At 37.4% G+C, this 16,391-nt stretch overlaps 2 protein-coding genes and 2 non-coding genes across 4 annotated transcripts; all 4 read right to left on the bottom strand.

Moving 5' to 3' along the window:
- Nucleotides 1-849: 849 nt before the first annotated feature.
- On the bottom strand, nucleotides 850-4,915 carry rps5 (ribosomal protein S5). Its single transcript, XM_008422777.3, has 6 exons — nucleotides 4,807-4,915; nucleotides 3,451-3,554; nucleotides 2,998-3,207; nucleotides 1,423-1,551; nucleotides 1,057-1,155; nucleotides 850-963 (listed from the first exon to the last, which is right to left on the bottom strand). Coding segments are annotated over exons 1-6 (612 nt in total). The 5' UTR covers nucleotides 4,808-4,915; the 3' UTR covers nucleotides 850-894.
- LOC145553924 (small nucleolar RNA SNORA3/SNORA45 family) lies at nucleotides 1,243-1,375 on the bottom strand. Its single transcript, XR_014089995.1, has one exon. It is a non-coding gene; the product is annotated as a small nucleolar RNA SNORA3/SNORA45 family (small nucleolar RNA).
- LOC145553925 (small nucleolar RNA SNORA3/SNORA45 family) lies at nucleotides 3,277-3,410 on the bottom strand. Its single transcript, XR_014089996.1, has one exon. It is a non-coding gene; the product is annotated as a small nucleolar RNA SNORA3/SNORA45 family (small nucleolar RNA).
- A 509-nt stretch (nucleotides 4,916-5,424) lies between the features above and the next one.
- On the bottom strand, nucleotides 5,425-16,109 carry ppt2b (palmitoyl-protein thioesterase 2b). The gene is made up of 8 exons (XM_008422778.3): nucleotides 15,611-16,109; nucleotides 14,532-14,685; nucleotides 13,870-13,965; nucleotides 12,656-12,763; nucleotides 12,087-12,170; nucleotides 11,221-11,305; nucleotides 10,899-10,953; nucleotides 5,425-9,739 (listed from the first exon to the last, which is right to left on the bottom strand). Exons 1-8 carry the CDS (start codon nucleotides 15,788-15,790, stop codon nucleotides 9,596-9,598), a joined length of 906 nt encoding a protein of 301 aa, XP_008421000.2. The 5' UTR covers nucleotides 15,791-16,109; the 3' UTR covers nucleotides 5,425-9,595.
- Between the last annotated feature and the right edge of the window lie 282 nt (nucleotides 16,110-16,391).

Raw genomic sequence — 16,391 nt, 5'->3', positions numbered from 1 at the left:
GCCATTTTCCTAACATCGAGTTTTCTCATATAAAGCGAGTGGACCGTCTTTCCACGACATGAACGTTATCCTTGCTTATTTGCGTCATGTTTTCTCCACGTTACATTTTTCTGCTATTATCCGCATCTATGTCAATACATCTTCACTTTCGTAGCACATACGTAGTTTTTATTGTCTCTGCTCTTCCGTGCAGCTCGGTTGAAGGTTGGAGTAATAACTTATGGAGCTTATCGAGTGCTTACGTTTCAAATCTGAGCCGCTTAAAGCGTATTTTCCATCCCACACGGGACTGTTTGGACCGTTACTCTGTACCGGTCTATCAAGGCCGCCATCTTTGATTCCATACCAACGGCTTAAGGATGAGCAGCGGCGCCCTCTGCTGGATGGCGGCTAAACTACAGCACTAAAATTACGTAAAAACGGGCATTACAGGTTAATAGATTGGAACACATTTTAATCTAATAAACCATTGATAATCAGTAATTAAAACTTTTTGAAGACAAATCGGATAACTAATTAGAAAACAAATTTGCTTTAAGTTTTTGTTTCAGTTTAACTTCTGGAAGTGGACAGTTTTTATTTAAATTGACGTAAAAAAACAAGAACCTAACTTTTACATTTCCTCATATTTTTTCAAAGAATTAAATATCAGTAAACCTGATTAAATGCAGTTACTATGTGAAGTTTAAACTCACACTAAGTGACATCCTGAAGAAACCTTTCAAATGTTTTTATGTAGGCTCAGCCAGTTACCTAAAAAAGTAGTAATAAATATTTTTTAATTTTTAGCGTTTTAAACAATAGTACCGAAAAAATATTAGCTTTACTCCAATCAAAACGCTCACTATATGAAATTTCACCAAATTTATTTGTTTTGTCAGAAAGCGAACATGTTTAACGGTTGGACTTGGCGACTCTCTCCAACTCGTCCTTCTTCTTGATGGCGTAGGAGTTAGAAGAACCCTGAAGACGCAATAGAAAAGGAAAGTTCAGAACATCTGAGGCAGAAAGACACAATCCAGGCTGAATACGGTCCGATTTTAAGCTCTGGGTCACCTTGGCTGCGTTGATCAGCTCATCAGCCAAACACTCAGCGATGGTCTTGATGTTCCTGAAAGCAGCTTCTCTTGCTCCTGTGCATAACAGCCAGATGGCCTGTGGACAGCAGAAAGTTTCAGATTAAAGGGCTGAGGGAGCCACGGGTCGGTTTCAGTCAAGTTAAAACACGCAGTGGCGGCGGCGGCGTGTGTCTGAGTTGGTGATTGACTGGGTCACCAATGGACTGCAGCCAATGAATAAGCAAAGACATTTTCTCTGCGAGCGCTCTAGCACACCGGGACAACGGATCATATCCAGACGTGACTCTAGCCTCACTTTCCACGGATAAAAAAAAAAAAAAAAAAAAGGGTTCAACTTTTCTACCTGGTTGACTCTGCGGAGGGGCGACACGTCCACGGCCTGCCTCCTGACGGTACCGGCACGTCCGATACGAGTGGAGTCCTCACGAGGTCCACTGTTGATGATGGCATTGACCAACACCTGGAGAGGATTCTGGGAGCAAATATGGAAACAGATTTTAAATTCAACCTGGAGGAAACGTCGACCAAACCCTCAGAAGCTTTTTCACACCTCCTCTTAGTTTGTTCTGTACAAGTTAAAGAAATTATTTTATATGACGACAAAATATGAGCCTTTATATCGTAATTCAATCTTTTTCTTTTTGCCTTCAAGCTGCATCACTTCTTCAGTGACCAGGCTAAGATACAAACTGCATCACATTCGTTTTTCTCTGCCAACGTCTCCACTAACATTTAAAATCACTTAAGATGCAGATGGATACAAATGCAAATAAACCATTTATTTTCAAGAATTGCCGTTTCTGGAATCAAATATTACATTTTACCCAACATTTCAGCCAATTTTTACATACACAAGTGCGAAACTTGCCTAAATTTAATGAAGATTAAACAGTGGAGCAACTTATTTTGGTAATTTTAATTTAGAACAAATATTTTTCCACACACATAAAACCTGAACATCTGTGGATGTGAAACCAAATCAGTCAGTTTTGCATATTTTCATTTATAAAGTCTGACTTATAAAAGTATCTAAAATTCATGTTATTCAGTATTGATGGGAAATTGGAGTCAAATTTGATCCAAGTATTTTTCATTTTGGAGAGATATAGGAAGTGAATATTTCTACTTCCATACATAATCTTTAATTTCCCCCTATTTTTATGGATGCTTCTTTATTTCATTTTAAATGCATCGTGCTTTTAGTGCTTAAACTAAAATCCCCCGATTTTCAAAAGTCAAGTAGAAAACTAACCAATATGTCAAAGGAAAAATATTTCACTATAAATTTAAGAAACTTTCACCAATCAGGCTTTAAATAAACAACCTGGAAAATTCTCAATCAATAATAAAATGACACCAAACTAAAAACTAAAGCCTAGAAATACTAATCTCCCTGTACAACAGTTTCCTTTAGTACTCATCCAGACATTTAACTTGTTTAATCCAAATTTTCTGAATCTTTTGAAAATGTTAAAACATTCATGAGTTTTGGATACTTTCGACAATAAATGGCAGAAGGATGCAGGAGATGGACAGAGTAAATTTGATGGATTTCATTATATTTGATATTAAAGTTAACACACCGAACAGATAATGTCTGGACTTTTTTTTTAGTTTTTCCATAATCATCCAGACGGAGAACATATGTTTATGAAGGACCCTGTGATGAATTGGCATTAAAAACATGGAAGTGGAGCAAAAGAAAGAAAACATTTCTCCATGAGCCACCAGAACTGAACCACGTAAACCCAGAGTCGGCTCTCACCAGACTGAGACACACAGCAGGTCGTCTAACATTTATAAATCAAAGACGACTGTTAGATCATAGAAACACTTCACTGCTTTAATCTCAAACTAGAGGACAAAACACCATTAAACCCAGAATCATCTGATCATTTTTGGCTTTATGAGACGGTACCTCTCCAGTCAGCAGGTGGATGATCTCGAAGGCGTGCTTGACGATGCGCACGGTCATCAGCTTCTTGCCATTGTTGCGTCCGTGCATCATCATGGAGTTGGTCAGACGCTCCACGATGGGACACTGGGCCTTCCTGAAACGCTTGGCGGCGTAACGTCCTCCAGAGTGTGGCAGGTACTTGGCATACTTCTCTTTTACAGCAATGTAATCCTGCAGCAAACAAGAGATGCCTTTAAAAGCTGCAGCTCATTCAAACATGTGCAGCGTCATTCAGGTGGGCAGTGTATCTCAGCTGGTGATTGGCTGGGCCACGAGAGACTACAGCCAATGAATAGTCAGAGATCTGTTCCTCTACGAGAGCTCTAGCACGCCAGGGCAACAGGCAGATACCCAGACGTGACTCTAGCCTCGCCTACAGCGACGTTAGCTGATGAGTGACGTTCTGACGGCTACCTGCAGGGAGATGTCGTTGATCTGGACGTCATCGGTGCTCCACTTGCCAAAGAGTTTGATCTCTGGGGTCTCGGCCACAGCTGGGGCAGTCTCCCAGTCAGTCACTGAGGATGCAGAGAAAATTTCACTTTAAAGACACAAAACTGCACCGTGCTTTTAAATAATAGGGTTCCCACAACCGTCATGACAAAATTCAACATCGAATAGTTGCAAATCCCCTTTACATTAAAAAGTATAAATAAATTGCCAAGAATTTGTTAGATCTTTCTTTGTCATCATGGTTTGAATATGAAGTCTGCAAAAAACAGATTGCAGGGAGAAGGAATGGCGAATGGATGGACGAGTATCAGGACTAATTAGTTGAAGAACAGATTAAAAAATATACAAGAACAAACAAGAAGACTGATGGGTGGGCAGAAAATATATTCATTATTTCACAAGATGTAAGTGTTTAATTTTTTTATTCCACACTTGTTGTGTAATAAACACAACTCAAATAGTTTCCACATCTTAAAATCTATTAAAAAGTCAAATGTCATACAAAAATATTGCTACAGAGATTTTAAACAAATGTAGGGTAGTAAATAATCAAATAAAATTTTTATAATCCTACACTTTTTAATTTATTTAAAACAACAGATAACAGATTTGCGGATGTGAAATTCATCCTGCAGTAGCAAGAAAAACATAAAAAAAAATAGATGCACATGATTCTTGGTTGTGAAACAAACCAAAGAGTCATCAAAATAATTTATTAAGAAAATAATGAATCGAAGAAGAGAAATTATCAATAAAGTCGTAACAATCAGCTTCATAAGATTTCTCTCCAGTATTACCAACAGACTTTTAAAGATGAACACAAAATACACTGTATGTAAACAAGACAATCCTTCACATTGCTTTAATTTCAACAGATCGGACCTCATGTTGAGTCTGAATCCGTAAAAGCTAAACAGATTTCAGAAGAAGGCCGCAGCAGAAGCCCGTTTAACTTTCACAACTAACGCGTTAAAAATGTCCAAAACGTGCCGAGGTTCGTAATAATGAGCGAGTGTTTTAGTATTATAACTGAACAGCAACAGCATTAGAACAAGTATACGTAGAATATTTGATAAAATCGTGAACTAAATGTGACGTCCACAAGCCAGAACGGCTCAACGTGCCGCAGACACATGTGCTAACAGGTTAGCCACATGCTAAAGTGGAACGGTCAAGAGAAATAAAACCGCCGTCAGGGAACAATCTCCCATTCTGAGTTAATGTATCGATGAATGCTGTTCAGAAATCCCATCAAATGTTGGTTTCGACTTGTTATTGTGGCACAGAAAACAAAAATAAATTGAATTCTTTACTCACTTGTATCTGCCGCTCCGAACCACACTTCTCTGAGACGGAAAAGGGCCTTTCCGTGGCGCCGCGGACGGATATCCGGTGATGAGGTAGCAAGGCATGATGGGAAATGTTGTTTTTTAAATATATACATTTATACGATCTTTAATCTGAGAAAAACTGTGTTGCATCAAAGTCACAGGGATTTAAATACAGCGATGAATATTTATGAATTTGATCAATACAATTTTTTTTTATAGATTGTTAGCGTTTTACAGAAAGAAATACATTTTTGCTTTAATAAATATACATTTTATTCACATATTTTAATAGGTAAAATATTGAGAAATGCACTTTTGGAATATATTAAGTTTTATTTCATATGGAAAATATAAACACCAATTAATTTTGCTTAATAAGATAACATGAAACCTAATTTTAACAGGTAAGACTTATTTTAAGACGTTTTTAACATTTCCCCTTTTTATAGGTGATGGCTTCATGCAATACATTATTTTCCATTAAATCATGAAATTAAAAAAAAAAGTAATATTTCATGTGAATGATCATTCTTCCGATTTATCCATCAGTTTTCTTTTGCTTAGAGATCCAGAAGATACGTGGACAAAGACAAAACAAACCAACTTGTATGTTCAAACAAATTTATTGAGAAAATGTCAGCTTTTAGTTTCTTTTTATTTGCAGGACAAACATTGTAGAAACTTCCAAAATAGTCATTCTAGTTTTAAAAAGGTTCCTTATTTACAGTAACTGGTTGTAAAAGCAGAACAACTGAGCACAGAGGGCGTCCCTTCTTACACATTAGTTATGGGTTTCTTGTAATAAATGACACAAAACATAAAAAATAACTAAACATTTAAGCAGCTTGAAAACATTTAAAAGCAACCCTTTTTCATGAGTTCCCTTCTTGCTCCATGTGCAATCCACGCTTCGATAATTCACTTCCTGCCTACACACATTAACACATTTCCCTTCTTCTAATAAATATACATGAATAAAACATGTTGCAGAATCAGCAAACATATAAACGTAACCAGTTTTGGGAAGAAAAAAAAAAAAGAATCCCTTTTCTACTAAATATGAAAACCAGTGAAAAGCCTGAGTCATCTAAATGTCATGGAGGGTAACAAACACCACATCATATACAGTTCTGATCAGACATTTGTGCACTAATCACTCATCATGGACATTAATGCATCATTTTAGGGTCTAATGGTTTACTTGAACCACTTTGTCTAAGTGGATTGGTGTTAAAGCTTCAATGTTTGTTACAAAAAGATGCACAAGATTGGATTTATTGCGACTTTTCTGCAATTTACACAGGATCAAAGTTATAAAGGCTCAAATATATACATATACCTCCAGAAATTGGATTAATAAATGTCCTTTAGCAAGATGAACCTCCACTTCTGAACTCTTTTCACAGAGCTCATTTAAATTTGTTGATTTGATGAGGCCTTACCTACAAAATTTAAAAGTGTGACTTTTATTTTTTATGTCAGAGTTTTCATAATATTACTATTTTGTTCTCTTAATATTACGGCTTTATTCTGGTAGTATTAAGACTTTATTCTCCAATTATTTAAACTTTATTGTCAAACATGCTTGTCAAACAAGATGGCCGCCCTGGCGCGCTGCCATCACTCTGAAAAAGTGCACTGGTGAACAAAATTTGATCAATAAAATCAATTTATCACCCAGTCCTACTGGAAATAAACAAGTCTAAATTAATTCTACCAATTCTGCCAAAGATAAGAGACAAATATCCAACAGGAAGTTATTTTAGAAACTTCTTGAAGTCAGTTCATCTCTAACTTGTCTAAACTTGTGCATCCATTTTTTAAAAATGTGTCGTTTCCATTGCATCTTGTTCAGATAAACGACACTCGCATTCCCACGAGGAGAAGATTGTAGATGTCTGACCAGAACTGTAAGCTTTTGGTGGATCAGTAACTCATCACTACCTGACTGGCCACTTTGCACTACTTTACATTTATACCTATATAACGTAGCATGTTTTTATGTATATATATTTTTTAGCACCGTCACCGAAGGCAGTGTGTCAAAGCACTTTGGACATGAAATACTGAGGCATGGAGGAAAAAAACAAAACAAAACATTTAAGGCTTAATCCACTAAAGCGGGAGGAGAACATGTCTAGAGTACTGCATGAATCTGAGGAAAAACTCTGAAACTGGTGATCAGATCTTTCATGCACGCTGATAATAAAAGGTTAATAAATGTCTGAATCTGGTTCAACATGATATAAATGTCTGCACTAGATGAGCAGGGCAGTAATCATCTGTACAGGACGACAGCAGGTCGCTCAGGCACGGTCGGGTTTGCATGGTGTCGTTGAGATAAGCTAATATAGCACATTACTGTCCGCAACAACAAAATGGCGACTGACCCTTTGCACGTGATGTCACGCTCTCCAGAACTCCACTCACTCCGCCATGACGGACGTCAAAACAACCAACGCGCCCCTGTAAAGCTAGTCTAAAAACAGACACCTGTAACCTAATATTAATTCTGTTTGGTTGATTTCATTTGGCCATAGGGAGCTGCACCAAACTTGTCATAACTTTTCATGAGGAAAGATGGCGGCGATAGATCGCAGCTGTTAATAGTGATGACTGATAGCTCTCGCTGTGATCGCGGATTTGCAGCGAACACTTTTTTACAAGGTAAGAAGATTAACATTCATTTACTTTATACATCAAATATCGCATTATAGCGAAGCTACGCGTCTAACCATTGGTAACCATGGAGACAGTGCCGCACAGTTATGTAGCCTAGCATGTACGGAAAAAAAACTTATTAGCATCTCGTCTTTTGTACGTTTTTAATGTTGCTCCGGTTTAAGGGGAGCCGCATTTTACGACACAGCGACATAAATCATGGGGTGTGAATTCAGGAAAACTCGGTAATTAGATCAACACGACAGGAGGAAGGAGGTACGGGTCGGTTTCTAAGCTAGCTGCTTCAAACTTTTGTAAACATCGCCGTCCATGAGCCCCAACCAGGTGAGTTATGTTCACAGACAAATTGACCCGAACAATTAGAAATCGTGAATAAAACAACTTTGGAAAACGACTTCAGTCGCTCCGTTCAATTCTCCTGAGCCTCACTTCCGACGTCCGTCATGGCGCCTCGAATGATTTAGTGACGTAGTAGCAAGGGGTCAACACAAACTAAAAAGGTGCAAACATCAGCTGTAAGGGTCATAAAAGCTCTTAATCTTTTAAAGGCAGGCTGCACAGGATGTAAAAATACAAATGTATAACTTGTGGTGGGAATTTGTCACCTCCTCCCACAGTTCAGCCAGAATCTGCTGAGTGGTTTTATCTGTAACTCCATAAATTACACTTAACAGGAGGCACCTAATGGAGCTTTTCGTGCTTTACAACAGTTTGTTTGTGCAGGTTGAAAAACACCTCCACTGTCGTATTATATTTGATATTCTTTAACAATATCTGAACCAATATCTGAACTAAAATGGTCATTTCAGAGTTTAATCTGTAGAAATGACCAGATGCATAGCTGGAATAGTCCTTTATAGTCCTATTTAGTTTCATTTAATCCCTGAAATTTCCAGCGTTGTTCTGAATTTTAGGATAAATCTTATAGTTTTACAAGGGGAGACCCATTTCATGACAAAAACAATAATTTCATAATGCACATCAAAGCCATGCATGAACTTAAACCTCATGGTTTACTTTTTTCATAAATCTCAATCTTGCTATTTTTCTGAGACATCAAATCCCTTTAAATGATTTAACTAAAAAATGAAACTAATTTAGCACATGAACTTATGGGTTTTGTTAATCTGTGACAACACATTTCAAAGTTAGCACTTAAAATAAAAGTTTAATATTATGGAGCTACTGTTATAAGTATCCTCTCTTGCAAAGCCACTGGAAGCCTGAAAATGAAAATGAGTCATTTTAGTAGTGTGAAGTCTCAAGGAAGTCAATAAAAACCTTAAGAAAATGGTAATTAGCCACAACATTGTGACTGGTCCATCTCTACTTGGGTACATTTTTAAGCTGCCAATAAAACCTGATTCCAATGCAGGAAAATAGAACAAAATCAAAATATTTTGCAAATCGAGCATTTGTTTATGACATAAACTTCAAATGATAAAACTAAACCACTTTCCTGAACTGCATTCAGCCTTCCTGTTACCTGCTGAAAACCTCGCTCTCTTTTCCAGCCTGAAGAAACGCCTTGACATAGTTTAGAAAGTGGTTTCCTTTAAAATGCCTTCAGGTTTAACAAAAGGGGTGAATTTTGAGTTGTCTTAACTCGGTAACAGCGTTTACTCCGAAGAGTGATGAACTCTTTCGATTCTGGACCATTTTTCAGCTCATCCCTGCTCTGATCATTAATTTAAACCCACTTTCTGAGGTCAACAGAAATCAATAAAATGAATTTTACATGTAAAATTTGAAATTTGGGTGTTTTTTTTTTGCTCTTTGTTTTAAAGGGAAGTAAAAAATTGCCTGCAGTACCTTGAAAAGAAAGTTCTCTTCTTATCACTGGAGTCTTACCAGGACAGCAAACAAATACATTTACATCTTTTTTAAATATGACCATAAATAAAGATTTCTCATTTGCAAAAGCAAAAACTTATGGATAAAGTAGAGATAAATCCTGCAACCGCTTTTTGATACCTGACTCCAAACGGCCAGTTATCAGAGATTCCTGGATTTTAAGATGATATGATCTTAATAAACAGCAGAATGTGTGTGTGTGTGTGTGTGTGTGTGTGTGTGTGCACGCGTGCATGTGGCTACACCAGCCACTTCTCGATGCACGTTTGGAACACCGTCTCATTCGAATGCCACCAGACGTGCTCAACGCCCGGAACGGTGCAGAAGAACAGGTCGCCGCGGGCCGCCAGCGTCTTCAGGCCAAAAACGTCTCTCAGATACAGCTGCAGGAGGAAAACAGAGATTTCACTGCAGGTCTTCACTGTCAGAAACATCACAAACCTCCAGATGTTTTTGACTGCGGGATAGAAGAAATAGCTCCGCTCTGTAACTTGGTTTAGGTCTCTTTAAAAAGGCTTCTCTGCACAATTTGCATTTAAAGTCAAGATAGTAAGAAAGTGCACTCTCTCACTATAACATTATAAAAATAATTTGAAAGTTAAAGAAAATATGTAAATCATGTCATTACTTATTAAAACAGAGGAAAAATGGGGATGATGTATGAAAAATTTAAGAAAACTCCTCAATTTAGCAGCTTTTAGAATCACATCAAGCGCCAATAACTTGTTCATCAGGTTCCTTTACAACACGTGTCAAACTCGAGGCCCGAGGGCCAAATCTGGCTCGCTTCAGCTTTTTATGTGGCCCTGTAGACTCCAGTTTTTCACAAATATGCAAAATTCACACAAAATCAAAAAAATCTCCACATTTATTCTGACTTTACTGCAGATTTTCAGAAAATTTGTCAAAAACATTCAGCCTTACTGGATGTCAAGTTACAGTCCGTAATTGATACGGCGAATAATAAACATTAGCGCAAATGTCATAAAAATTTCTTTCTAAATTGGCACCACAAAATCTGTAATTGTGATTGCAAACAAACACTAAAACCATCACAAAATCCTGGAGGAACAGCTATTTATTGATATTTTAACAGTTTAATTGGTTTTTATCAATACATTCTGGCACAACCGGCCCTTTAAGAACATTCAGATTTTTGATATGAACCAAAATTAAACTGAGTTTTCAGCTCTGCTTTAGGAGATCCCTTCGTTGTTTGGATGACTCATTTCTGCAACACTTGATATACAGCAAATAAATCCTCGACTTAGTAACTTCTAGGGTTCAAAACAGACCCAGATCATCACTCCTCCTCCACCATGCTTCCCATCTGGTACATGCCGTTTGTTTCTTCCAAACACAGTCCAGCGTTAAATGGCGAAACATAACAAAAAAGAAAACACGCAACTCTGCAAACCTTTTTATTCCTCCCAAACAAGCGCAGTCCCTCCAGGAAGTTCCACATAATTAGAATTTTTTTTTTTGTACTTTATTTTGATAAACAATGCACACAAATGAATTTTGCGTCTGATTTCTACTCACATCTTGGTGCTGGATCTCGATGACCGTCTCATTGTCGTCATAAAATCCAAACTGACTGTAACACATGAGAGACGGAGAGCGTGAGCATCACATGAGAATCAGCAGATCTCAGGAAAACCCCGTCATGAGAAAGAAACACTGTGTGAACTGAGCACAGACTATTGTTATGACCCTGGGAAAATATAAAACCTTCAGAGATTTGATGTGTTTGCTTGGAAAACGTGAGGAGAGAAGAGGTGGAGCAGCAGGTTCTGGTTTTTCTAATCTCCCACTAGAAATGATCTCTGTGTTGTTTCTCAAAGCAGCTGTGCTGTGAACTCACCTGGACTGCCAGGGGGTGATGACGCCGTCGTCCGGGCCTCCAATCAGAACCAGCTTCCGGATCTTCAGGAAGTTCTCTTTCCATTCTGAAGGAGGAAGTTTGACTCATTTAACAAAGAAACGTGACGAGGCCATCAGGTTCATGAATTTCCATTTGCATGATTTCTCTATTTTTCTCTCTTTTTCTACCAAAAACTGGACGATAAAATTCTTCACTCTGGTGTTTTGGTCTCAACTAGTTTCTGCTGTTTAGTTTATTTACTTAAATGTCTTCCAGTACCAGTGTTAAACGTTTGTTAGAATTTAAAGTTTAGTGATCTTTGAGATTGTTTTCTTGCTTTATTATGCCATTACCGTGTTTTCCGTACTTTGGGCCACTGGATTATAAGGCGCAGTCAATTAATGGTCTATTTTTGAGCTTTTTTCATAAAGCAAACTGGACTATAAGGCACATTTAGCAAAGCAAAGTCAAAGCACAATAAGTATTACTGACTACAGTAACCGTAATGTAACTAAAACATTTTGACAGAGCACAGTGAGCGCTTCGAGGTCCGTCAACACAACCAGAATTAATTCATGTTAATTCACTAGAGGGCGCTGTTTTACTCCAGAACCATATTTAAGGCGCTCCGGATTATGTTGCTTTTTGATACAGTTAAAGGCTTTTAAGTGCACCTTATAGTCCGGAAAATACAGCACCATTATCGTTATTATTGTTATTGTTGTTTATCACAATAACATCTGGGACAATTTATCATCCAGCAAAATTTGTCATGGAGACAGGCCCATATGTCACCACCACAAATTGTACTCAAGCAAGAGTAGCACTACTTCAACTTATTTCTACATAAACAAACCGTCTCTAACCTGTTGAATTTGGGTTTGGTCTCTCGCTGTTAATCAAAGCCAGGTAGTCGCTGGTGTTCACATACAGGTCTCTGTGGTGGGGGTCTGGAGAGAGAGAGGCAGAAACAAGTTACATCCACGAGATTTTATAACTTTAAAAAAGTATCCATCCAAGAAATTACTCAAGAGTAAAAAAAAATAAATAAATACTGAGTAACTGATCAAATTATTAATCAGTTAACATTTAAAAATTGCATCATCAGACGGACCAAAATATAAAAGTTAAGTGAAAATTGTGGTATTTTAAAAGGACAAAAATGAAAATAATATGAGTAAGAAAAAAACAAAACAAAACCAGGAAATAATTTTTGTCCAAATCAGTTTCTTTCAATAAAAAACTTAAGAAACCTTAATAAAAACTGCAGGTCTGTGTCTGGTTAATCTTTGGTTAAAACATGTTCGTTTTTTGTTCAGTGTGTAGAAAATCCAGAGATTTTATTCAACAAAATGACTCAAGTTAAAGTAAGGAGTACAGCATTTGTTTTTCTTCAAAAAAGTTACTCAAGTAACTGTAACTAGTTACTACGCACCGTTCCAGTAGTTGCAGATGGAAACCCTCTGACCGATCGCCGTGTAACAGAGGTGGTAGAGGTTTGACTTCACAAACTGAGGGAAGAGATACTTCAGGTAGTCTGTATCTGGGAGGAAACGAGGAGCAGAAGATCCCGGGGTTTAATCAGAGGAAGGCAGAAAACCCAGAGATTATACTCGGTGTCGAAGTAGCACTACTTCAAAAACTGTTTTCACTCAAGTAAAAGTAAAAAGAGGCTGTCCAAGAAATTACTCAAGTAAGAATGAAAAGGTATTTGGGAAAAAAATGGTAACTGATCAAAACATCAATCATTTAATATTTCAAAATTAGATTCTAATTAATCAAAATATAAAGATAAGTGGACATTTTGGTATTTTAAGGAACGAAATCAGCCAAAAGAAACATTTTTCCAAATCAGTTTCTTTCAATATAAACCTTATGAAACTTTAACAAAAACTACAGCTGTGTGTCTGTTTTTTCTTTAAAACATGTTTGTTCTCCATTCAGTGAAGTTACAGATTCCAGAAACTTTAGCCAAATAATTCATCATATGGTTACGCAGGTAAAAGTAGCAGTGACAGCAAGTTAAAATACTCTTAAAAGAACTTTTTTTTTTCCAGAAAAGTTGCTCAAGCAAACGTAACTAGTTACTACTCAACTCTGGATTTAATAAACTCACAAACCTGTGAAATGGAAAATGTTATAATGTGCTCCTCACCCTTTAGATTGTGTCTGATGAGATCATGTGACTGCGTGATCTTATCATGAGGTCATGCTGCTCTCCTATAGATTTCTGCAGTACCATATGACAGCAGGGGACGTCATTGATCCTGAAGACCAGCTAAGTGTTTCTCCCCCAACCCAGAACTTATCTGGCCCCTTTATCATGAAAGAATGACCTCCTTTCCTTAACAATAGACAAATGGTCAAACCATCTGTGTTGGGCTCCACAGAATCCCTGGTGCGTAACGATCAGGGATTCACACCTATTGTCTAATCAAGTCTCTCTTCTCTGACCAGAACCTATAGAAGGAAGATTCACTTTTGATCAGAGCAGACCGACAGACTCCTTTGACTCTGTATTTCTGGTATCACCTTGCAAGGTTTTAATACATTTCTTATTTCTTCTCATCCAGACGCTTGTTAAAGTAACTTCTTCCATGACACCTGTGACATTTGTAGTCATCACTTTTATATTAACGTCGCACACACCTCCATATTGCCCAGCCTGAGGCGCAGACAGAGAGATGAACGAGTGAACGTTGTGGTCGGGCAGAATGGAAAGGATCCCTCTGCAAACGAGTCCACCTAAAGTAACAAGAAAAGGAAAAACATTTACCTAATTTATTCATTAGATCTAATTCTCAATCAACAAATTTAACAGCAAAAACGTCAGTATTTCTGTAACGAGTCTGTAATTTACAAGCTTCCCTTTGTGAAATTGAACTACATAAAAGTAGAAACTACAGATGAAATTCTAATGTAATTAAATAACACAAACATAAATTAGAGAAACTTAAAATACAAACAGGAAAAAATGACTTTTAAGAGTCAAAACTTGGACAAACACTTTTAGTAAAAGAAATCAAATTCCAAGTCCTGCATGCTTGTTTCTAAAAATGCGTTTCTGAGAAAAACACCTGATAAGAAAATGAGCAAAAAGTCTAAAAGTCTAATCTGCTCCTGCGTGTCTGTGATCGCTGCTGATCGTTGGGAGTTTCCAGCAGAAATCCCAAACATCATAAAAAATGTATCCAGCAATAAGTGCAGACAGAGACTCCTACAAATTACAGTCAACTGTTTATGAAAGATCAATTCTGCTGCCCAGGTCGCATACCAGCACTTTATCATCTGCAGTTCAGGAATGCACTCACCTTGAGAGTAGCAGATGAAATGAACTCCATCTGCAGCGTTTTGCATTATTGGGTAAATGGCTGCCTTGAATCCCTCCACCTGCTTCCACATGGGCTCCAGGCTGGCCCCTCTGTCGAAAAGGTCGATGACTGTCACATTGGTCCCAGGATGAGACTGCAGGACGGAAACAAAGCTTCGTTTGGGGTTGGAAGGCACTTGAGGAAATGTTGTGGAAGTTAAGGCGAAGTGAAGCAGAAAAAAGTTTATATTTAGTTGGTTTTCTGGTTTCGGTTTGCAGCTACAGAGTAGGAAAAAAAGAGGAAGTACAGGCTGAAACCTTTTTTGGTTTCATAAAAAGCCCACAAAATTTCCTTTTTTTAACCATTTCCACATTTCCAGGTTGAGAGTTTATAAATGTCTGCTAGGATGCAACATAAACTTATGAAAACACACAGGACAGAGCACATTTCATTGCCTTTACAACAATCTACTTTTAAGTTCATTTACCTAAACACACAAACTGTTCCAACTAGTTAGTTTCTTCAATTACTGACTTGGATATATCTACATTCTTTTAATAAAATTTTTATACACTAGTATTTTAAATTACTGTTTTACACTTTGTGTTTTTGTGCTACTGTAACATGAATGTCTTTAGGCAATCAGGTCAAAAATAACTTTTAAAGAAAAAAAAAGACATAATAAGAGATCAAATAAAGAAAAAAGAACACAAATAACCAAATAACACATGCAAGAGAACTTAGAAGGGAAAATAAAAATTAAACAAAACAAAAAAAAAGTCCAAACAGAAAATAATGATAGGTGTGCAGCATTCATCGGATCTCTTTGTATAACTTCTTGGGCCACTTTATGCCATTATAATCTGTTTTTAAATGCAGTATTGATGCTCTAATACTGAATAAATAGCAACATTTTAAACATTTACTACACTTTTAAAAGCTACAAATTACCACTTGTGTTTATAAAGTAATAATTTAAACTATACATGCTGTACATATTGTCACATATGGTAAATTTAATCTTCGAGACATGCAGAATGTAAACAGAATAACTAATTTTGTCATTTTTAGCCACTTACCTCATTAATGAACCCCTGTAAGTTCTTAAAATCGTCTGAACTGTCGAACAATCCGTGGACGATGATCACCGGCTTGTACCCGACCACCGCAGCCCAGAGACACGCACCGAGCAGCGGCCACATCAGCCCGGCCACCCCGCTGACTCTCCTCCTGGTTCTTGCAAATGATGATCCCGCCATTGAAACTTAGACGTATTAAAACCCCCTAAAATGATTCACTATGCATAAATAAGGACGCGTTGGGTAAAAGCAAAATAAAAAATATTGATGTTTAGCTAATGTTGAGCTCTCATCTAGAAGTTCGTTTCGCGTCCAGCTGCGGTCCAAATAAACGCACAGTTAGCGTTTCCTTTATAGACCTTATTTAACACGCGGTCTGTCCTCACATTCACATGAAAACAGCTGATAAAACATTCAGCGGCCGATCGACTTTCCTCATTCGTTTGTTCCGGTTTTAAATTAAAGGTGAAACGGCCGCTGCGAACGTCACTTCCGGCTTCGACTCGTCCAATCAGCGCGAAGCAAAGCGACTCCTCCCCCATTTTGTTGCTTCAGGTGGAGTTTCGATGTAAACAAAGCACTTTATGCTGTCCAATTCAACACGATTCTGTCCGCATTCACATTTAAATCGGAGTTTTTAAATCGTTTTTAATACTCGTAGGGCCAATAACAGATATCACTAACACGACTCAGGTAAAAACTGTTTCTCAATTGGAAATAATTTACTATTATTAGGTCGAATCAAATTCTGTAACTCAAAACCTCCAAGTATCTTCAAATT

This window comes from Poecilia reticulata, chromosome 11 (assembly GCF_904066995.2).
Source record: "Poecilia reticulata chromosome 11, P_reticulata-male-v2, whole genome shotgun sequence".
In the NCBI taxonomy this organism is placed as follows: Eukaryota; Metazoa; Chordata; class Actinopteri; order Cyprinodontiformes; family Poeciliidae; genus Poecilia; species Poecilia reticulata.
The sequence above is the reverse complement of the archived record's forward strand: the minus strand, read 5'-3'. Positions and strand labels throughout refer to the sequence as shown.

Coding starts and splice junctions, on each gene's coding strand:
- ppt2b (XM_008422778.3), bottom strand. CDS start 15,790: ATGGCGGGATCATCATTTGCAAGAACCAGGAGGAGAGTCAGCGGGGTG. Junction 12,171..12,655: donor CATCTGCAACTACTGGAACG/GTGCGTAGTAAC, acceptor CTCTCTCTCCAG/ACCCCCACCACAGAGACCTG. Junction 10,954..11,220: donor ATCACCCCCTGGCAGTCCAG/GTGAGTTCACAG, acceptor CATGTGTTACAG/TCAGTTTGGATTTTATGACG.
- rps5 (XM_008422777.3), bottom strand. Junction 3,208..3,450: donor TCAACGACATCTCCCTGCAG/GTAGCCGTCAGA, acceptor TGTTTGCTGCAG/GATTACATTGCTGTAAAAGA. Junction 1,552..2,997: donor TCCACCTGCTGACTGGAGAG/GTACCGTCTCAT, acceptor ATTTGCTCCCAG/AATCCTCTCCAGGTGTTGGT.